The sequence below is a fragment of the Tyto alba genome, unplaced genomic scaffold, assembly GCF_018691265.1.
Source record: "Tyto alba isolate M040663 unplaced genomic scaffold, T.alba_DEE_v4.0 Super-Scaffold_7, whole genome shotgun sequence".
Lineage (NCBI taxonomy): Eukaryota > Metazoa > Chordata > Aves > Strigiformes > Tytonidae > Tyto > Tyto alba.
This window is the reverse complement of record NW_024881328.1, coordinates 35,531,296-35,554,785: the sequence shown is the minus strand read 5'-3', so window position 1 is coordinate 35,554,785 and position 23,490 is coordinate 35,531,296. Positions and strand designations below refer to the sequence as shown.

General features: G+C 38.0%; 1 protein-coding gene across 1 annotated transcript in view; it reads right to left on the bottom strand.

The window, feature by feature from the left end:
• COL5A2 (collagen type V alpha 2 chain) overlaps positions 1–23,490 on the bottom strand; it is a 111,325-nt gene that overhangs the window by 49,540 nt on the left and 38,295 nt on the right. Inside the window, exons 2-6 of the mRNA XM_032995213.2 lie at positions 5,050–5,274; positions 3,509–3,522; positions 2,196–2,228; positions 1,509–1,541; positions 800–853 (exon numbers count right to left, since the gene is read on the bottom strand). Coding sequence (XP_032851104.1) covers positions 800–853; positions 1,509–1,541; positions 2,196–2,228; positions 3,509–3,522; positions 5,050–5,274 — 359 coding nt within the window. The remainder of the gene's footprint in view (positions 1–799; positions 854–1,508; positions 1,542–2,195; positions 2,229–3,508; positions 3,523–5,049; positions 5,275–23,490) is intronic.

Here is a 23,490-nt window from a genome sequence, read left to right as displayed (position 1 = left end):
CTTCAGAAGTGTCATCGCCATCTACAGACCACAGGCACACAGTGGAGGAACTGCACAAAGGAGTCAGCTTTAGGCCCATGCCTAAACTTGGTATCGGCTTGCTCCCTCCTGAGGGACCAGAAAACATCCACATAGAAATTTCAATGATACAACTCATTAAAACCTGCTTTTTATCTTCTGCTCTTTGACCTAGCTTTTTCAACTGGAATGTGTCGTCTTTGGTATTTTCAGCACTCCCTTTTGGCCTTTCTGTGGTTCTCCACATGTAGACACTGAAATTCCCTTATGAAGTCTTTATTTCCACTAAGCAATCTTGATTATATTATTCACCAGCATACCAACATACGTAGTCACATATTAACTCCTGCTAACTTCTGAGGTTTGCCTTTTCTGAAATACTCTGCACCACACAGCTCACACCGCTTCTGATGCACAGCAGTAACCAGTAAAAAGTCAGCGAGTTCTTAGGCAAAAGTGATGCTTCAGTTTTGTTGTTCTTTCGTTTGTTTGTTTGTTTTTAATCCTGAAGCAAGCTGTACTCTCAGACACTACTTTGGGAAAGTTTGTTGAAGAAGTTGGCTCTTCACAGAAATACTGCTAAACTTCTGCCAATTATCTCAAAACATTCAGGTTTCAATCAGCTCAGAGAATGGTGAGATATGTTTTTCTGTTTGTTACTTGACTCTTCGAAAATACAAGGCAAGTTCTGGTAACTCCAGAAGACATGGAGACCGTTTAAAGCCATCAAACCTTTTGAGGTTAGTCCAGTACTTGATTTCTGAGATATTTAATAACTTACAGGTCTTCCCTTTGGTCCTCGTTCTCCTCGCGGTCCTTGTGAGCCTGGAGGTCCCTAAAAGAAAGATCAGAAATACTAAGTACCTTTTAAACTACCTAATGTTAATAAAGCTCTGAAAATATTAAATGCAATGCTTATCTGAAAATTAGTGTGTTTTTTTTTTTCCACATCATCATAAAGAAAACAGCTACAATCACTACGTATTCAGTATTTCTTCTCAATTGCCTGAAGGGAGTAGAACCAAGATGCAGAGATCTACAAAATGGTTTAATCTCTCGTGTGCTCCATAGGTTAATTCAAGGAAGTTTTTCTGAATGCTGGAGGCTCTTAATGCGGAGACGTGCAAGGTTTGAGACACCCTTCCTGCTAAATCCAGAACTGCTCTCTGCTTAGCCGCAGCCAGGCAACATACTGCATTTCCTACTCCTGCTAGATCCCTGCTAGAAAACCATTCCTCAGCATCAACCCCACAAAAAGGTCCTCAGACATGAACGTACTACAAACACACATCCATTCACTTCGGGCATGGGCTGGCCCGAGACTAGTAAAAAAATCCCATAATCATGTTGCCTCCTGAAATCCAGCAGCTTTGCAGAGAATACCCACTGCAGGCACAGAAGAGTCCTCCTTCCCATCATCCTCACCATACAAAACAGAAATGGCAGAAAGTGGGGAAAGAAAGAGAAACAGATAATGCAAAAATACTCACAGCTGGTCCCGGGCGGCCTCGTATGCCTGAAACCTAAAGAAGGTAATATGAATTCAAGTTACTACACAGTATTATGGGCTACATTTGGCATGACTAACCTACAGAAACTTTGTTATTGAAAAGCAAATAGCAAGAGAGGAAACTAAAGTACCAGGCAAGTGGTAAGGCTTTGGGGCAAAAAAAAAAAATATATAAATCCCACTAGTTATCTCCTCCCAGTTTGGAGTCCTTTTATAAGCAATATGAGCAAAATCTTGGAAATATCATTGCTATTCTAAAAAAAAAAGAATAAATAAATAAGTGAAATACAATTATTTAATCTCAACTTATCAATTTTTAAAATTTGTTTGTCTTCATGCTAGAAAAGGATAATAAAGATAGAAAGTGACTATTTAGTTCACCGTTTTTCTCAAGTGCCTCTTACAGTTTCCAAATACTAATTTACCATCATACTTCCACAAAATTCTAACCACAAAAATAAAGATTATGATAGATTTAACTCAGTAAGGTTCTTTCCCAAAATGCAACTAACAGGAATTTCTAATGTTACATACATGAAACAGTGACATTAATTCCATTCCTTTCATTCCTAGGCTGTACATTTTTGTTGTACTGCAATTCTGTTTTAAAGCACTAAAATGTACACTTCTAGGGTGTGTTGATAAATGAAGAAAAAAATGGACTTACAGGTGGCACTATTCCAGGTTCTCCTTTTTGTCCCTGTAGAAAATAGATACAAAAATATCAGATGGCAGAAAACAAGTGAAAGAACAATTAACAGCACCAGATTCACCAATACCATCCCTCTGACTATGGCAAATGCTAAGACTTCTCTAAGGATACAACTGAGACTAAATTAAAGTACCTGCAATAGCTAATCCACACTATTTTTAATGACTATGGACACTGATTTAATGAAGACTATAAATTAAGAAAGAGTCAAACTGAAATAGTCAAACTGAAAAATTACCATGATATTTAGGTACTATAAAAAGATGTCACAGTTCTGTTATTGGATGATTTGATTCACATGAAATGCAGAGCCCAGAGCAGTACTTAGATGCCCTTTCTTCAAGGTATTAAATTAAAATTCATATAATTAAATCTATGGACATAAAAAACCTGCAAGTCCATCTGCAGTGTAGGGACAGAATAGAAAATGATATGTCATAGCATCAGAATGAAGGACACAGCATTTGCCAATTGGCTTTTCTCTGAGCTAAATGTGTTGACAATTATTACATGCTACATAAATTAACTGGGTTTAGACCTATTGGTGGTAACAGTTTTACTACGGAAAAAAATAGGACTTTGTAAAGATAAAAAAATTTCCTGTCTTGTTTATCAAGTAATAAGCAGCTGATAACAGTCCATTCATTTCCATAAACCACCTCTGCATAAGGAGCTTCTCAGTTTTGAGTGTATATACTTGATCACCTAAAAATTATTTAAGTTATTTCTTCTAGCTGCTTACTATCTTAGATGCTTATGTATAACAATGTATTTTAATTTCTTCTGCAAGAACAGATCTTCCCTTTATTTAATTGCATACTATGAGAGATGCTGCCCAACAGAACTACAGCTCTGTGCAAGAACACATCGTCCCAGTGTTAGTCACTGCCTGCTGGGCAGCTAACTCTCAGTAAAATCAAGCTGTAAATTTTAAGACTCTGGCTTCTAATGACCTAGTGGTCCCTTCTCTCACTTTGTGCCACTGCTAGAGATGAAACAACTAAACTACCCTAACTGGAATTCCTTTGATGTAGACAGCAGGGATTTTCAGCCAGGGGATTCTCTATATTAAGACAAGGATTTTTGCCTGCATCCCAGCATTTTTTCCATGTGGACTGCAGTCTCCCTAGTCACTGAGGAAGACCAAGAGGAAAGAATTAAGTGCTTTTAACAGATTAATTTCTGTGAAGTACTCCAAGGAGATGTAAGAGATTCTTTTAAAAGTTGTAATACATTAAAAATAATAAATAAATAAAAGGAAATCTTACCTTTCTTCCTCTACCTATTAAAAAGAACAAAAGAATAAAAGAAAGGAGGTTAATGTTTTTACTCTGAGAGACAGAATGCAGTAAGAGTTGAGTGCAGGTGTTGCAGTTTGAGCCATCCTTGGTGCTGGATGCACAGAAGATGGTGTATCTGCTCCAGGGAGCTGGGGAAGTTCCCTGGGACACACATGGTCCCCCCTTCGGATATGAGGAATCAGAACAGTTCACAATGACATCCCCCAATTCTCAGCCTTTTTCATCATTGCACAGAATAAGAAAAAGCACTTCAGGAAGGCAGACTATCTTGTGGGGAGTTGTCAGAAGCTGGCTTAGTGACTGACAGTGAAGTCAAAGGAAACTTTATTACTGACTTCAATACAAGCAATGTTGATGGATCCACAACATATTACATGGTACTTTTCAAAAGATAAAGCTGACTGAGGGATTTCTGACCTTTTTTTGTTTGAAACTCACCTGCAGTATCATGTGCCCACATTCAGAGCCATACAGTGGCACTCATATCCACAAAAATCCTTCAGAGGAGTATTTTATTAATATCTTGAATACTAGTAAGGAATTCTGGAATGAATCCATAACACTTTCATATTTGCTGGGTGTACTTTGTTGGTGTTGGTTTAATGCCTCCCAAAACACAGCAGGATGCACCATCTATTTATTAAGGCTTGCCACATCTTGCTCCATTGCTCAATTACACAAGCCCCTACTGCATGCCCTTTATCACTACTTTGTTCTGTATTAAGCTAATCAACAGCAATTATATCTCCGGAAGAAACTGCTTTAATTATTATATATAGCATGTAGTTAATATAATTTAATACACAGTATTAATGAGCATTAATTTCAAAGTTAAGAGATTTTCTTCTAGGAAAATTGAGGGGGGAATGCTTCATCCAGGTTTCTCCAGGAAGAAGAAATGAACTGGAAAAGGCATAATCTTTAAGGTATATAGCAGAAGTTATGCAAGTATGGAATTTTCTAATACTTCATGCTAAATTTTTTTCTTATGTCTCACTAAAGGATCATGTGTCCATGTTTCTACTTTGGGCAAAGACTTCATACTGTTTACATATAATGTTTACATTTATTCATCTATTGGAGGGGCCTCAAATTCAGCATTTTATTAAAGCATGCACTTATTTTATTCTATATATATTTCTATAATAAATATATATTTATTTTAACATGTCTATTATAATTTCTTAATTATTTATCTTAATATATTTATCTTTCAGTTCCAAATGAACAACAAAAAGAAGCCAGAATTCAACCTCCTTGAAATAGCAATTCACATCAACCTCTTAGTTACAAAGCCATTTGGGCTTATAGCAGATACACAGTCAGAAGAAAACTCTTTCCAGAGCCATCTCAGGTGTGACCCAAGATGGGATATAATTGCCAAGTATTTGATAGTTTCCAATAAAAACTTCACCATGGAAATACTATTAGAAATTTCAGTATCATGAGTTTCCTAGTTCTTTGGGCTGTCTCTCTTTTCAAAAAAGCTAACTGGAAAGCACTCTTACCAATGGTGGTGTCAAAATCACGTGTTGTATGGGGACACACAGGACAGCACTCTCCTGGGGGCACCTGTGGGTTCTCACACTCCAGCACATCTTGACACTGGATTTCATCACAAAGAATAGCTCCATTGTCACAAACACAAATTTGGCATGGTGAGGGCTTCCAAATATCCCTGTTCAGGTACATCTGGCCATTCTGAGTGCAGGCTATTTCTTCAACATCTTCTCCTAGGATAGAAAAGAGAACATACAACACATTTTCCAACTGTGAAATCAAAGGAGAAGTAGTTCTGGACAAGAAAAGAGCACATCTGGAGATGAGAAGCAGAATCACATACACAAGAAAACAGTCCAGCAGCACAGTTGAAGATTATATTAAGGACTTTTAAATATCAGTCATCTTAAATGTCTGTATTATTTTACCACCTTATTTCTTCATTGGAAAGAAGTAAAATAGAGTTACTATGGGGTGGGAAAACCCATCACAGTATCAAATGAACATTGCCTCGCGAGTCTCTGGGTGTCATTCTGCTCGGTGGGTACTATCTCTGCCTTGAGGAACTCCTGCCATTGGCCTGCTCTTTGTAACCGCTGTGCACAGGGCGTTAGAGACGTCTGACTGGGGAGAAGAACCTGCGAGACGGCTGTACGAAACGGCCTGCGCTGCCTGCTCCCTGCTGCAGGCAGCTCACCCAGCCAGGACAGACGTGGCAGTGCTTGTTGAAAGGAAAAAAAACTCATTTATTGGGGTCTTGGTGTAAGGTAATACCAACACAGAGAATCAAATCTTCCAAACAGGACAGTTGGTCACTGCCCAGGGGCAATAGCAGTCTCCATTGCAAGGGTTCTTGCAGCAGTCTCTGCAGCTGAGTGAAGAAGGGCTCCTCAAACTATTTATTTTGCTCAGCTTTTATAATCCAGCTAGTCATGACCCTACATGATTATCCCAGCACACACATAAATTATTGCTATGGATATATATTAACTACATACAAAATACCTCTTAAATATTCTAACTATATACAAAAGACTATCCAGTGTGGACATTTATATAGCAACAGCATGGACTGACTATATGCATATGTCCTACCTATCCGCATATTCACGCCCGTCTATGGAGGTCACTCTATTTTACTGGAACTGCATATGTCATTTTAACCTAATCCACTTCATTTACAGAAGTTTTGCTCTCTTAACGCTATCACTTGTATTTTCCTTGAATTCCAACTTAGTATTAACTTCTTAACAATTATTTAGAAATACACTCAGTATACTTGTTTCTCTCTCCTCTCCAATCTACTGTCACCAAGGAGGAACAACTTCTCTAGCTGAAATTATAGCCTAGAAATTTCAAAAAGTATCCCATTTGACTGACAGCAGCATATAAGGGGACATAACTAACCATTTAGATACTGTTCTATCCATACTTAAGTCTATGCCTTTGTTTTCTTCCTACTCTGTAGGCAAATATTCCAAATACATGGATTATTTTTCTAACCACGAGGTAAGTATATCTCAGTATCTCCCCCTAAGAATAAAATATGTCTTATAAAGTAGTCAAAAATCACGTAAATTGGAAACAGTTCTTTGGTTATCCAACATTTTACAGAATGCTCTATCAGCAGAAAAAAAAAAAACCTTTTCTGCTTTGGCCCAGTGACTATTTCATCCTCTACAGGAACACAAGCACCCACAAAAGCAATGAACTGTCCCCACGCTGCCCTTAAATAATGGGTCACAAACCTGCAAACAAGAACCCCATTGCCAAGACACCCCCTGAGTCACAGCAAAGCTGTCACACACAGTCCAAAATTATTCTCCTGACCCCTGGGACGTTGTGGAGGGGATTAATCTTACCCGGGTGGGAGTTCCCCCTGACCACAGAAACCTTCTTATCAAAAATGTCTTTGAAACTGGACAACCCAGTTAAAACCATTATCTGAAAATTCCAACAAAGCCTTGATTTCTAATTGATATAAAACTGGGAATAAGGGCAATTTTATATATATAGATATATATTGGACACATCCCACTAGTCAAAGATCGTGACTATTATTTTTTAAGAAAACCTGCTATTAGTGTAAAAATTAACAGTTCTAAGCACAAGGAAAGTTTTACTGTTCTATGCATTTCTGTCCTAATTTAAACCAGATGTAAACAGAAAAATCACAAAGTAATAAACATGAACAGATTTGGAATTTCAGCTTCATGCCGTAACTCCAGGCCAGTTACTCCATCAATGTCAAAGATCAGAGAAATGGAGCAGATGTGTCATTAACTGTTACCTGCCATCACTAACTTTTACAGCTTTCTAACAGCAACTGAAATCCAAATTCATACCAGGTCAGCTCCTCTCTTCAATCAGTTTACCACACCAGTTGACAAAATGACTCGAAGGGGTGCTGTAGAAGCTCAGGAGGAAATGTTTTCAGTGTGAAGTAAAGACATCAACCAAGTGCACTGTACAATCCATTTATGACACTGTGAGAATAATTTTCCAAACTGCAGATCGTATTTTGGAAAGCACTCTTCTCACTTCTCCCTTGTGTGCATGACATAACGCACTGTCTGACATATTTAGCCTTTTCCCCCCGAGATGTCTGGCATATGGTCTATGTCTTCCTTAATGTATCACCCGCAGAACTCGTTGTGCTGTTCAGAAGAGCAGCAGTTTGCATAAATGAAATTTCTAAGTTACTGAGCCCAAAGTCAGCATTCTGACATAACTTCAAATAAAACACATAGCAACTGCTTTGGCAAATGAGAGCCGAGCCAGATGGTGACTAGCTCCTGCCTGGGTCCCGCTCAGTGGCAGAGAAAGAAGCAGACAGAAGTGGGGGGAAAAAAGCACATACCAACTTCTGAAAGGGTACTAAGAAGTCTGTTTTCCTATCAGATTGCAGATATGCTCATAATAATAATTAAAAAAAAACAAAAGTAAAAGCAAATAAATAAACCCCACCCCGCAATACTGCCAGAAAACACGTTTTTAATTTTAGATCTTTTGATTATGTTTGGTGCTTCTCGTTTTCCTTTCTGCTGTGACTGCATTACACTAAGAGCAACCTGAAAAGAGCAGCTATTTCAAAGCCAACTCATCCCACAGGCACATTTTGACATTTTACTCTCAGGCCTGAGCTGAAGGCATGTTATCCATCTACACCCAGAGCTGGAAGGGCAGCAAAGGAAATGGTTCCAACATTTCCTCCCTGGATTGGAAATCTGCCAGTTTTTTTAATTACAGAGATCAAGCCACAAACTCTTTATGTCACACGTTCTTTCTACCTGTGCGGCTGTAACACAAGGTGCTGAATGGCTTGAGAAGCAGCTTTGGAAATTCTTAATGTGGCAAAATTCTTAATGTGGCTAGCCCAATAAGTGATTCCTTTCTTACCAACAAAAAGTGCAACTCCAACTGGTATGGGACCTGACTAGAGAATCTACAGGGTTGCGAATCCCTTGAAGTCAGTGAAAATTAGTTTCAAAGCAGTCTGCAATATAAAAGACACAGTAGAAGAAATACACTAGGATGTATTTAAGGACTCATTCAATCATAAGCTTGCATAAGCAACCTTTGTGTAATAAGATTTCAATGAAAAGCACAGTAAGTGCAATGCAATTACTTTTCTGCTATATGTTGATCTGTTGAAGTATCAGTTTTGCTTTTAAGAACTATTTGATCAAAGTCAGTCAGTCAGTTATAGTTAATATACTAAATCATCATACTTGGAGACTATGCATCAGCAGTTTAGAAGTAAAAATCCCATCATGTGCTGACATACCCAGGCCCAGCTTTGTGACAACACTGATATTGTACTAATTACTGGGGGGATGTGGGGGGTAACCCCATCCCAGCCACTAGATGGCTGTCAAAGCCCATCAGTCACCACCAGCAAATGTCCAAGGAGTTTCTGCACAGTGAAGGTGTGCAAGGCACATACTGGTTTGGGCATTTTATGTGGAGCTTTTTTTCCCTTTCTAGAAAACTCATCTCAAGGTTAATGCCACTCCTCAACACACCAACAACAGGACAAGCATTTTAAAAGACAGTGGATGAAACGACTTCAATCTTGCATCCTCAGATTTACATAATTTCGAAAGCAACACCTAGAAATTCACTGCTGCTTGGTTTGCTGTTTAAAGTTACTCCTCATATTGTTGTACTGTTACAACTTTCATTGACTTCTAGTTCTCATATTGCATGTGAACAAGGAAAGTGAGGGCATGGAACCAGTTAGAACATAAAGAAAGAAGGAAGGAAAATGATATCGTAATGAGAAAATTAAGTGGGGAGGGCAAGGAAGGGAGACAGGTGGGATGGGACACAGACACAGCAACACAGTGTCTTGAGCAAAAATATTTTAATAGAAAAGGGTAAGAAGGGGGAGAAAAGAAAGACTATTCCACACGTACAAACAGGGAGGCTTGCTGAAGCTGTCATCTTAAAGTCTTTTTCTTTGCAGAAACGGCCCCAGAGCCCTGAACCATAATGCTTATAGTCAACTAAGTCTGCTTATAGACAACTGAATATGGAAGCAGCCAACCACCATTACCTCAGCTAAAGAGATAGCACGTATATGATGAAAAGGAATACACCTCTCAATGCCCTACTTGGGGAAAACAACGGCCTGAACAAAATTTGCAGCTATATAGGTTTTCTGCAGACATTAACAAGTTTTCATCAATTAAATGGTAAGGGGAAGAAAAGTATTTGACAGCAAGGCAGCTCCATTTCATTGCATTTTTACTAGTCCTACCAATGCAATAACTAAAGGAACCTAAAACTGATAGACCTACAGCAGTAGAGAACATAGTCTAACAAAGGCAGAAAAGATGATGACTGGTACTTAGAGCACACTCTGGCAGTTTTATGCTTTCTTCTGTAAAGACGGACTTCTTGATGGACACTGTGACCAAATGCCAATGTTTTTACACTGCTTAACATAAAAAGACTAGAACAGAAGAGGTATAATTATTTACTGAAAAAGGGTTGGGAACAGAATAGCTTGTGCAGGTAGCTTCTCATCCTCTCTTTGTCAACCTGATGCTAGTTTGCAAAAATTTTAAGGAAATACAAGGTTACATAAATACAGTGGGTTTAAAGTTTAAAAGAACTTCTAGAATATGAAAAGCTGAGTTTCAAGTTGTGAATTATAAAATTTAATCCTGCAGACTCACAAAGCAGAGGTGCAGAAGTAAATTAAAGTGAAAGATGATACGTGCTAACAACCATTTTGCCGTTGTAATTTTGTGCATGTGTACAGACTGCCACGAGAGGAATAAGAGGGTCTTGGTGTTAATAATCTTTGATTGTCAGCCTGTTGCAACAATAATGTAGGGCTTGATCCAGTTGCCATTAAATCAATGAAAAAAATCTCTCATTTACTCCAACAAGAATCAGACCACCTGTTTTGTTGATCTTCTGATACCTTTACTTTGAGTGGTAATAAATAAAGTATCATCCAAATTACTGTGCCACGTAAATTATAATGTAAGCACTAATTATTTTGAAAATCAGATATCCTTCAAGAATGCTGATAAATACAAAACCTATTTTGTATTAGTTGCACAGAAACTATTCTCGTTAATAATGATTAACACAAACAGTTTACATAAGCACTTTACAGTTACATACACAAGGATGAACCTGGAATCCCTTACTAATAAAACACCGAACTGATTCACAATTCACTTAACATGAAATATTTGCTTGTCAAAATGAAATCAAATTTGCATTCAGACATTTGCATTCAAGATACATCATAAATCTCAGTGAACTTTAGATAACAGCTACAGTACAACAATGCACTTAAATCCAAATAACTACATTCCCTTGGAAGCACTGACCACTAACAAGGTCTGTAACATATGGTTAATTCACTAAGGGTTACAGGAGACGAATGTTCACTCCCTAGCTTCAAATTCAGTTTAAGTCTCCCTGCACAGCCAAGAGAATAAGCAACAAATGACACAAAGATTCATCATGAGTATCATGCACAGGATTGTTCATTACAGGACTGTCTAAAAGAATAACTAGCACACACTTTCATTGATCTAAAATAAGATGACTTTCTCAAAGTCTGTGGCTCTGTATTGTTTCATGCCAGCTGAAGGTCTGGATGAACATGTCATTTTGCATTTCCCCTACAGTTTCCTAAGGATATCAGGCTTATGTGATTCCACTGGCTGCACTGTGACATCTGTGTCCCCAAGCCCATTTGATTCCAGTGGCTGATTTCAGCCAAGTTTGACAGAGACCTCATGAGAGATCAGGCCAAAAACGTGACTGTGCTCCTGAATATTCTCTGAACATGCACAGTTAGGAAGAGAAGGGACTTCCAAGTTAGTGCTTCACCGAGGCTCCCTTGTAAAACAAGTGGATAATAACAAATACCTTTCATTGTACTTTTGGGAATGCACACAGCCACACAGTTTAAAACACAAACCTGTAGGAAACCAGATTTCATAAGAGCTGTTTCTTAGGAAGTGGTGGGGGTTTTTAATCTATCCTGTAGAGTTCCTGCTTTAAAAAATTTTTGAGGGTAATTTGTGAAGTTGACAATAAATGTTTTTAAAAACATTCCACAAATTAAAAGATATTAAATGGTCTTAATTCCAAATAAGTTTTCAATGTGATTGATGGGGTCAACCCTCTAGGCAAGAAGCTGCAACCCTTCGTGCCTTGTTTCAAAGGTAGGAAAGTCCCCGGATTTTTTCCTAAATGAGATAGATAATTTTAGAACACATGTACTTTAGGATTAGAAAAATTACAGATGCAACTGTTTTTCCTGCAGAGTCCACAAATAGCATTAAGCATGAATAAATACTGCTAAGTATCAAGGAACAAATCAGCTCCCAAGAATAGACTTAATTGCTATAGCAGTTAACCAAAGCCTTACTAAAGACACAAACTTTGGGGCAGGCCAGTCACTTCTGGCTGGCACAAAGGGGCGGGAGTTCACACTCTGGGATTCATCAACCAAGAAAATCCAGCCTCCAAGCTCTAAACAACAGTCCAGAGGCAGAAAGCAACAGCAAAACACTACACCCTGACTGAGGAGAAGAGGTAATCTCCCAGATAAAGGGCTCTCCAAGAGTGATCTGGCAACTGGGTTTGTCTCTTCCAGAAAATTGTGCCAAAATAAATAATTCTCTTCTCCACTCAGCACAGTGATTCCATATTTGGCTGAATATGGAAAACTGAAAAGGAAAAACTATGCTTTGGATACCATTAGACTCCTCTGAATTAATTTTAAATTAACATCCAAAGTATACAACTGCTTCTCCACTGTTTCCTTAACTGGATGGAAACAATACTACCCTGCATTTGGTTTGGTAGTCTGTATTTCCCCAGCTCATCGGTCCATGTATTTATGTCTCCATCAGTGTGAAGAGGAGTTTTGCTTGCTTTTTTATGCATGAAGTTTATTTCCAACACAGAACAATCAAGGACATCGTTTTTATTACAAGATTCAACACATGTTGGTTACAAAGGCAGAATATACTGAGATCCCTTCCTGTAAAAAGGATTTTCTCTAGCAGGTCCTACAGTACTATCCAATGTTTATTATACTGTTCAATTCCTTAAGAGCATCTGATGAAGTTGTATCTGCATATTAATCTCACTGTTCCTGAGATACTGAACAAGACTCAACCCTTCTGAACACCACATCTTATGCTACAGACAGGGCAGGAGCTGTGCAGCCTTAACACTTTGCCAAAAGATTGGTCAGGCTGGTCCTTTTCTCTTGGTTACTCCACAGTCGTGGATCTGCATACTTCAAAAGCATTTAGTTAAACTAACTCACTAGAGTTATCCCATGAATAAGGTTAGATTTTTTTACTTTGTTTTTCTCGGATTTTACTTTGGTTCACAAGTAGGATGGCTGGACAAGTTGCTTGGTGCCTGTAGGAGAACAGGGTGAAGGAGGGAGTTTGAAGAGCCTGATCTGCCAGCAGTGCTTATACAAATACTCTCAGATGACAGCAATCAAGCCTTCAGCATACAGTGGGAAATAAAATTACTTCCAAATGTCTAAGGCTGTGCAAAGATTGTAATGCGGAGGCTTTCAGGGCATGCCTGAGAAAACACTGTCGCAGATTTCAGCAGTTGGAGCAAATCAATCAAAAGCTGAAGTTGGTAGAGGGGTACCTGGTCTGCGCTGCAGCCCACAAGGCCACAAATGCCCTGCTTGGGCCTTGTCATGCAAAGCAGTTACAGGGAAGTCAGTTCAGCTATAGCCACCGGTACCACAGCTTTCTTCCTGCTTCAGGGCAGAAAAAGCCTAAAAAGAGTGCTCATCATGGCCAATTGTTATGTTTTATTATTTCAAAAAAGGCTTGAGGCAACAAAGATCATTTGTTTTTCCTAAGCAAAGCGTTGGAGCACATCCTTGACTCTGAGATGACATTTTTAAGCAGAATCACTTTCTTTTGCATGAAGACAGGCTGATCCCACAGAAACGGCAGATACTTTTGGTGGGGAGCTTACACAGAGACCATGCAGCCAGAGCACTTCAGTCAGTGGAGGCAGACCAGGGCCAGGGCTCAGCACTGCTGAACGCTCGCCAGTTCAGCCATACAGGCAGGGTCTTTGAAAGTAAAACAGAATTAAAATTGCCATTATCACGTTTCCTAAAATGTAAGAGGCTTCACTCTAGAAGCAAACACACCCCATCTGTGGGAATTCTGCCCAACCTGCTGCTACTGCAAATTAAAGCAAATCTTATCAGGACATAAGGAATTGTGCCTAACGTGTTTAAACCTAAGTCTGAAAGAGCAAGGTTACCATGAAAACGTAATATTCTTCTATTGTCTACTTTGGCTCACTGTTCTGGAACATTTGACTTTGGTCTTTCCAAAATACAATCTTGGACTGCTGTACATTGGTAAAAAATAATGCATTTTGGCTGTGAAGAAAATTCTCTCAGATGCTTCCTGTGCCAGTATCAGCAAGACATGGTTTCCACACACAGTACATTTGGATTCCTGTAGTAAATCTATCGGCAGTTCACAAGATGCCATCTTGGTTGTCCAGCCAGCCCGAAGATGATTGCCCAAGCAGCAAGCCGTGTAGGGGAAGATTGCATTGTGTCAATCAGGTCCTGAAATAACCATTTCTTTAAGGTCCCAGCACCGATCCTTGAGGAATGTCACCACTATCTAAGCCACCAGCTGGACTTTGAACTGCCAATCATTACTCTTTGAACTCGATAGCCCCACGACATTTTCATTCACCTTGTTGTCCACCCATTCAGTTTCATACTGAATACAGGACTGAATACCTTCCCAATTTTCCTATGGATGCTATGGGAGATGGCATCAAAAGCCTTGCTAAACTAAAGGTAAACAGCACCTACTGCTCTTCCTTTGTGCCAAGCCAATTATCGCATTGTACAACGCAATCAGAACTAACCCATTCAATGGCAAAGGGAAAATTTATTAAATAGATAGCCCCTAACTGCATCCTGATCTTCTATTCTCTGCACCCATCTATCCAAACTTTTAGAAGTTTCACTGTTCTAGTTTCACAGATGCTACAATACTCAAAGTCTAACTGATAAAATAACCATGCACTGCAAAAGAACTGGTTTGCCTTCCTTGTTTTGTAGGATTTAGCTCCTTTGAAGTCAGACAAAATAAGTATGGATGTCTTTTCTCATTACATCTAAGAGAAACACATTTTGCTGCTGCCCAAACATCCTCATTCTTTGAAGCTACACACATCAAAGTTCAATAGAAACCTATCATTACACATTGCCTTTTCCACAAAGCTTTTCTACATTGCGGTTTGCAAAGTGGACTCATGTAATTCCCTAAGTGCATCCTTGCTGGCTAATATCACCCTCTTTTTCAACTAAAAATAAAGATTTATAATTAGTAAGAAAATTCAATTCCATAATTAAGAATCTTTGCATTCCAACAGGCTCAGCATTTCAAACTGAAGCAAAAACTACCCAGTGTTTGGGTGGAGTAGGAAGGTATTGCTGGAAAGCTATACTCATAATAGGCTGTTTGTAAAGCAAAGCTATTCATTTGCTGAAACTCTAGGCCTCAGAAATTAAAGACAAAGGATGGTAAGCAAGAAAGTTGGCAAAAAAAAAAAAAAAATCGAGGAACGAAGCCTCTGTTTCTTTTCTGCTACCATTACCTTTACCACACTTCGGACAGCTCAGTCAGCAACTTCTGGTTTCAAGATGACATGCAGCAGGCTCTGGCAGCCCTCAGGGCAGCCTAGATGCTTTCTGCACAGCATCAGTTATAAAGGAGCAGTCTAGTTTTAAGTGTAATATAAAGTAAATCACACAGATGTGCATGAGGAAGAGACAGTGATTTAGATGCATCTCATGCCCAAGAGTTTAATTTCTATGCAAGTTAAACTCATTATTTACAGATAGGAGTAATAAGCAGTTTCCTTCTTTCAGTGCGTAAAAGTAACAATGTCAGTAAGTAACAAGTGAGTAGAATTCAGTTCATTTCAATAAAAGTTAGGGATAAGAAAATCCTTGAGACTGAATATAAAAGCAAGACAATTAGTGCTGGTCAGGAATTTTTCTACAATTCTTTTTTTTTCTTTTAGAAAACACTGAATTAGTGAAATACCAAGGAAGGTGCTTTTACTAGATACAGTCACTTGAAAGCTTTTCCTTTCACTTTCAGGATGTTTGAAATTACCTATTTCAGTCAAAAAAAACATTGGGGTTTGCTAGAGAGACCTCAATACCAAAAAAGTCTTGTAAAAAACATCCAAGTCAAGCTGAGGAAAAATGTTTTCATTGACCTGACCTAATTATTTCTTTTTTATAATTACTGATTCATGAGACCTCTTCAAGGTTGCCTCAGATCATCCAGCCGGCTAGGGAAAACCCAGATATTTATAAGCATCTTGCTCTCTAGCACAGGCTTTGGGTTGTGTACTGCAGCTTCCAGGATGTCTTCAAAGTAGATTCACATTTGCAGACCAACATACTTTCATTCTAGTAGGAATGAAATTAAAGTAGGAATGAAAGTAGAAGAGTAAAGGTAAGTCAGGGGAAGAATATCCTTACTCTATTTTCAGATTATTGCATAACTTCATTAAATCTGAGAAGGAAGTTTAAACAAAACCCAGTTTCTTATTTTGCCTTTATGCAACAGTGGGAAAGGGTAACATTGGTTAATGTTAACAAGGGATTAATGTTAATAAGGCATTGTAAGAAAAATCCAGTGTGAAAGAAGAATTAGAGGTATCTTTGCCTATTTGCAGACTCTGTTCCTGCATTATGCATTTGAATAAAGTTACATATTTTTATTACAATTTAATTTTTAACTTGGCTTTGGTACTGTCCCAATTCTTGGTCCATACATATTTAAAATGAGCATAAAAAACCCCACCGAATGTTAAGAAAAAAGATCAGAAAGAAGACATCCTATCCAGCCTGACATTTAGATGCATAATGTTGATAAATGTTCTTTAAAAAGATACATACCAGCCATTGCTTTCCTGTCCTGCAGGATTATGGTTTCTGGGACAGAGGAAATGAAAGGCTTTCCTGCAGGCTCTCCTGCTCTTATTCATTGGATATCCTTCCATACTTCAGGGATGAAGCATTATGAACTTTTCTGAGGCAAATAGTCCATACTAAAAAGGTTTTGAGTGAATTAAAATTCAAGTAGGGATACGTAGTTTAAAATAAACCAGCCATCATCACCTCCAGCTATTGTCTGCTTTGAACTTAATCTACTTTCTATTTCCCTTAGTTCCTCCTCTCAAAACTACTTTATCATTTTTCAGATCTTTTTAATTTTATCCTACTATTGGTTTTTTGTTTTGAGCCTTTAAAAGCCCAAGAAGGCAGCATCCAAGTTACAAGAACATTTTTTTCCAAAGCAAAGCTCTACAAATACTGACATTTTTTTGCACTCTCACAGTAGAGTTAGGAGCTGCAATCAGGTGCATGTAAATGCATAAAATACAGAAACACTGATTATTCTCCTTTTTGTAAAAGAATGAAAGTTTGTATGGGGTTGAAAGAAGCATCTGTGCTCAAAGGATGTGCCTTAGATATTAGACTCGAGGTAGCTCTTAGGGAACAATTCAGGGTATGTGGGCACTCTGGTGTGACTATGCCCCATCGCTGGTGCAAATACTTAGTCCTTCATTGCACTCAGTAATCTGTATAAACAATATAGGCAACCCTGTTTCACAACTGGGCTCTTATGTGAGGAAGCCTAGTTTGATCTTTGAAGTGGAAATCACCAGCTGGAAGCCAGGAGTCCTGCACATCACTTTTGACTCAGTTTAACAGTGAAAATTTGTGTCCTGGTTTACGAATCTCCAACATTACATGATAGCAGTATGTATCCAGTTGAAAAAAAAAAAAAAAAAAAAAAAAAAAAGAAAACAAACAAAAACACCACTGCCTTTTTTTATTATTACTTAGTCTTCAGTGCTATTAAATGATAAGCCTTCACAGACAGAGCCCTGGCATCAATCAAAAGACACCCATTAATGTCAGTGAGCTTTAATCCCATGTAAAGTGTTATTGTGTTATATTCAGAGGCACTGAAATTTCATGATGCATGGCATCCATTCAGCTCCTTATAAACATCCTTCAGTATAGTTTTTTTTCTCTCTAATGAAGTAGAACATTAGAAATGAGTATTTGTGGTACATGAAATGTATCACCAATCACATCTTTGACATAGTTAAGGAGTTGTTAAAATGAAGTAACTTTTCTGAAGTAAGATGCACTACAGGAAATAAGGAGTATTTCAGTCATTACAGATGCACACCAGCTCTATATTTAAGAGAGACAGAGTGCTTGCAGCAATGCGTGTCCAACTGCCATGCCTGTGTGCTGCGCCCAGGCTTCCAAACACCTGAGCAACGGCCGGGACTCCAGAGCAGCTTTCTGTCTTCAAGTGTAACGTAACTACTGCCTTAAAGAAAACAGTGATCTCAAGGTGAACTGCTAACACGCCAATGCACATCTCCTTGGCCGAATGCTTTGCTGCCTGACTCTTTTCAAAAATTCATGTGAGAGTTCAGACTTTCAGTAATGTTGCAATCCATACTAGATACATGTAAATAAAACAAATTTATTTTATACTCCAAGACCACCTACAAGACTTTTTGCAGGCCTTCACCACTGAGGTGGCAACACTGTATAAATTAATTCTTTTCTACTTTTATTCACTAGGGCCTTATTCAAAGTTTAAAGCAAAATCCTTCAAGGCTTAGGGTCTCCAAACATCTACCTGTTGTCATGAATCTGACTATTACAAATAACAAAGACAACAGATAGAATTGCATTAAATGAGCAAAAGATAAAAACAGACGAATTTTCACAGACTAAATGTACCCTCAAGTTTGTGTGAACGGGTACAGCTGCACTCAAGTTAATAGATCAACACCATCCTCAACAGACTCTCCCACTGTTTCCCATCACTCTTCAGCACCATAATCTGCTGCACCATTTTTTAAACAAGTGGATCTGTAGCAATTTTAAGAGCTGCAGAACAAGATGCATGTCTAAGTGTGGTCCTCCATGGTGTATCCCCGAAGAACTACCAAAACTGATGAACTGAATGATGAACATAAAAAGGAATATAGCTTTTTGCCTCTGGCAATGAAATGTGCATTAATTGATATCTTAACTGCATGGTATCAAAAGGGAAAACTGTCCTTCAAAAACTCATTCTTATCATGCCTGTAACTGCACTCCTGTATGTTACAGACATTGAAGAGGGCAAAATATTTTTGCAGTGATAAGTTTGACAAGAAAAGATAATAACCATCTTATTGGAAACAGATGCTTTGCACTGCTATGCTATAGATAAAGTTGTGTCAGCGTTTCCATAAAAGGCCTCCCTGTTTCCAGCAGTTTTCAAGCTGGCAGGCAACATTTCTACATCAACTAACAAGATATAATCACAAGAGTAACCTGGAAAAATTGGGAAAAATGTCATTCTTGAGCTAACATTGGAAAAGAGAGAACGGAGGTGGTGGTGGTGGTAGGTTGACAGAGAAAGTGGTAATATCCCAGCAGTTCACTATTTCTCCCAGAAATGGGTCACTGTGCAAGGTTGTATCTCTGTCTACTTCTGTGGATGGTCATGGCACAACTGCAGTGACTTCACTAATGCAGAACCATAACTCACATCATGTCTGTCACATACTGTTATGTATGTATAAATATGCATATACAATATATATTTTTCCGAATCGTTGTATAACTCAGAAGGAGGCCTGTTAGAAACTGAAAATAACACAGATAAAAGAGCTACTGGTGACAGATAGAAAAGGTTAAAACCTAAAAAAATAAATAAATCCTCGCCTAACGAATGAGCCAACACAGATTTAATTACTGCTAAAACAAACCTCAAATTAACAAACAACATTCAGATATATTTCAGAAAACATTAGTTCAGCTTTGTCCTTCCCAAAAGCATTTCACTGCTCTGATCTAGAACAGATGATTATCTAGGATAATTTAATGCATGTACTCTACCAACTCTATCTATTGAAAATTAATTATTTTTTTAAGACCTATGTAAAAAGTAAATGCAACAATGCTTCTCTTACCATTCAGTTCTGGATCCAAACCTGAATTTAACATTACATTTTAGACCCTTCTAATTTAACAATCACAAAAACATTTTTTACCTTCATTAAATTTGGATCAGGCTCACCTTTGTACGCTTACACAATTCAGTTCACTTTGACTAGCTCTCTTTTATTCTTGTGCTAGAAACTTTAGGGTATTCAAATTTCCTCCTATATTTGGACCACAAATCCTCTCCTGACTAGAAATTTGCTCACTGGTTGTCAGGGGACTTTTTGACAGGGTTTATTTGTGGTTGCTGGGGTTCTTCTGTTTTTTTTTTACTGTTGTGGAAGGCACTGAAAATGAATAATAAATGAAACACTGTCAACATGACAGATTAAATTTGTATCAGATGCTGTAAGCTACTGCAGTTACTCTCATTTATAAAACGTAAGAATGTACAAAGTGCAACAAAGGTTACACCCACCTAAGGTTAGGTAATATCTTTTAAAATATATTAAAAATATAAATATAAAAATATTAAATTAGATGATGTGGAAATTATATCTATAAAAAGTTAGCTCAGTTTAGTGTTTGGGAAATCCCCCAAAGAGGCAATTTTTAGAAACTTGAAGACTGTTGCTTTGATTTTGAGTGAACAAGTAATCAAGCTGAGCACTGAGCTCTTTGAGGCATTCCTTGGATATCAGCACTTGAAGAATATAAACAGCCTTGTTGTTTCAGGGCCCCTTACACTTCATATTAAGCAGAGCAGCACAGTTTACACTCAGTACACTCTAAAATTCAAATAATACAACTTACAAAAGGACACAGCTCGGCGATTGCTTGTTGTACTTTATAGAATCTTTCCAACAAATCAGAAAGGTGACTGCTGAGTGAGATATAGTTATGGCATTAATAAAGCAGTAAAAATAAATAAATAAGAGTCAATTCTAAAAATTAATCTTGCATCGCTGCTGAGTATCAGCCACTGAAACTAGTTAAAAATCTTAATATTCTTCAGTTCTGAATACAAAACCCAGGAATACATCCACTTGTTAGTTTCTATTTGTTCATCAGGAAAATACAGTCTCTTTCATGGAGATGGTTGCAAATGATCAAACTGAAATTATTACACTGTAAAATCATTCTTCAACACTGGCAATTATTGATTTTGTTATACAGCCTGTCACATGGATTAAAAGCTTCCATTTAGTATATATCAGCTCTGTACACTATTAGAAATATCTGTAGAAACCACATTCTCCACAATGACTACACAGTATTTTATAATTACATTTCAAGATCTGATTCAAATGATATTTCAGTTAATGGTGTTAACTTAATCTGTTCTTGTTACATGTTAGTAGGCCACATAATGCTCATTTTTAAAGAAACTATTAAATATGTGATTAAAACTAAGCATAATGATTGGATTCTGAACATATTAAATTATTTGTCTAGAAATAATTTCAATCTTCTATAATTTCTTAGTCAGTTTGCTTATTAAACTTAAGTAAATACTTTTGTGCATTGCATCTACAGTTTAATATAATTTACTGGAGATGTGGAACTCTTCTACAAATCTGCCTGTGAATTTGTTTGCTCCACTGGAAGTTATCTTCATTACACGCAATCTGAGTTAACAAACAAGTTAAAAAATTACAGAAGGCAGGAGCAGAGGAAAATCACTGGAGGCAGATCTCTTATGTGAGTCCCGTGCATCCGCCCCTCATCGTACTTGGTTTAGCAGCAGTTCCAGAGCTCTTACACAGGCAAATAAAGTTATTTGTAATAGAGCCAATCTGTGTACATGAAAGCAAAAAAAACTAGAAAAAACCCAATCTGACCACCTTTACAGATACAGTCCTCTTCCCAGACCAAGCTAAATATCACTAAAGGACATCCACTAAATCTCACTCAGATTAATTGAATCCTCTCATCCTCTCTAAGAGGCACTGGAACCTGCTGAGTTGTAATGGGGTCAGCTCCAGATCCCTGGCCAGGATTATGTAATAATCACATTACAGTCAGCCTTTGAAAAGAAACCAAACAACACCAGGACAAGATTTCTAGTACATATGAATATTGATATAATGCATCAATTTTCAAACTCTAAGTAGCAGAAACCACTGTCGAGCTTTAACGCTTTCACCAAGGCACAAAAGAATAATAAAAGATATGTCATGTTAGGAATGGAACAGTGGATAACAGAGATGATACATTTCAATATAAATCTCCAAATACTAAGCAAATGCTGAGGTTCCAAGACTTCAAACAACATGCAAAGAAGACACTAGACCCCACAAGACACACTTAGACCCCACTGACACTATCAAGAAACTCAGCTGAAAACCAAATGTCCACAAGAACCTCACCTGTGTCTGAGAGACTGCATTTTCCAATTAGATGAGTAACCATCAAAAAACTAAAATGTACCTAACACTTCTTGAGAAGCTAAAAGAATGAGGCACAGTAAGATTTTAATAATGATGTAATTAATAAAAACATAGTTTGGTCAAACACAGAATACTGCACTCAAGGGTAAAGTGGTGAGAATGAATGAAGTGTGATATACAAAGGGCCAGAGAACAGATGGTCTAACAGTCACTTTCACCTTCAAATATAAGAATCCTGTGAATAATCTTTGACAAACTTAACAAGGTGCTACAGAAATATTTGTTTTGTATATATCTCCATATTTACATTTGGACAACATGACTGATTTACTTTCATTCCAAACTATATAATTTTATAGGGGCCTGTATCGGTGCTATGGAATAAGTAGTTCACTGGAATAATTTGGAAGAATTATTCTTTAAATACTGGAGAAAGGTTCTGGGGTGAAATTCATGGCTTGCAAATGAATATCATACTGTCTTCTTCATAGTGGTGAAATTCCCTCTTCAAGACAGACCAACCATTTAGGTTTAAAAGGGTTAAACATATAAGGACTCTCAATTTCTTGCATTCAGTGTATATGCCCTATATATTTATTACCATATCTAGAACTGAGCAAGATTTATTCCATGTTTGCCTTCTGAAAACCCCTGCTTCATCCTGAACTCAATAGATACAGCACAGTTTTTGGTATTAAGCAGTCATTCAAATAGTGTGAGATTCAGCCTTAACACATCTATGTTAAAATGCTCCTTTCCTCATGTGGGAACTTTCCAGTCTCCACAAAAGGGAGAAATCATTTTAACTCAGCACCAGAGATTCCACCTCAGATAACAGAGGGAAGCAAAACTTCCCAAAATCACAGCAGACTGTGAGAACACATCCTCCAAGATTCAAAGTTGAAGTAAGGTTTGGGGATGTTACAGGATGTTGAAAAAAGCCATCAATGACACCCCTATGCATTTTCATAGCATGTAATTTCTATTAATTTCTCAGTACAGAGGACACCATGAGATACCTAACTTGATCCTAGTTCACAGTGCCTATCAAAGCAGTCCTAAACGATAAATTCTCATCTCCTGATGAGTCAATGGAGAGCAGCAGAGGGTACTTTAAGATCGTAGAAGAAGGTTCTGACTGCCCAGGCAGACGGAGTCTCTCCATGGACATCTTCAAACACACCTGCACGGCGCTGGGGGGCCAGTCCCAGCGCGGGCCCTGCAGCAGGGCCAGCACGGTGCCGAGCTGCCGGGGGCTGCTCCAGCCAGCACTCGCTCTGGGAACCACTGGGATGCCTGCACCCAGGGAGCAGTTTGAAGAGTCAGGTCACTAAGCTTTATGAATCAACTAGCATCTAATGACTGAATCAGACTGACTACTTTTTTTGTTCTCCCCTGCTACATATGTTTATTGCCACTTCAGTACGGAAAAGCTTCAGTATATGCAAAACAGTTATTTTCAATAAAAGTTGTATTTATTAGACTGTCACCATATGCCTTGCAGGATATCTTCATCT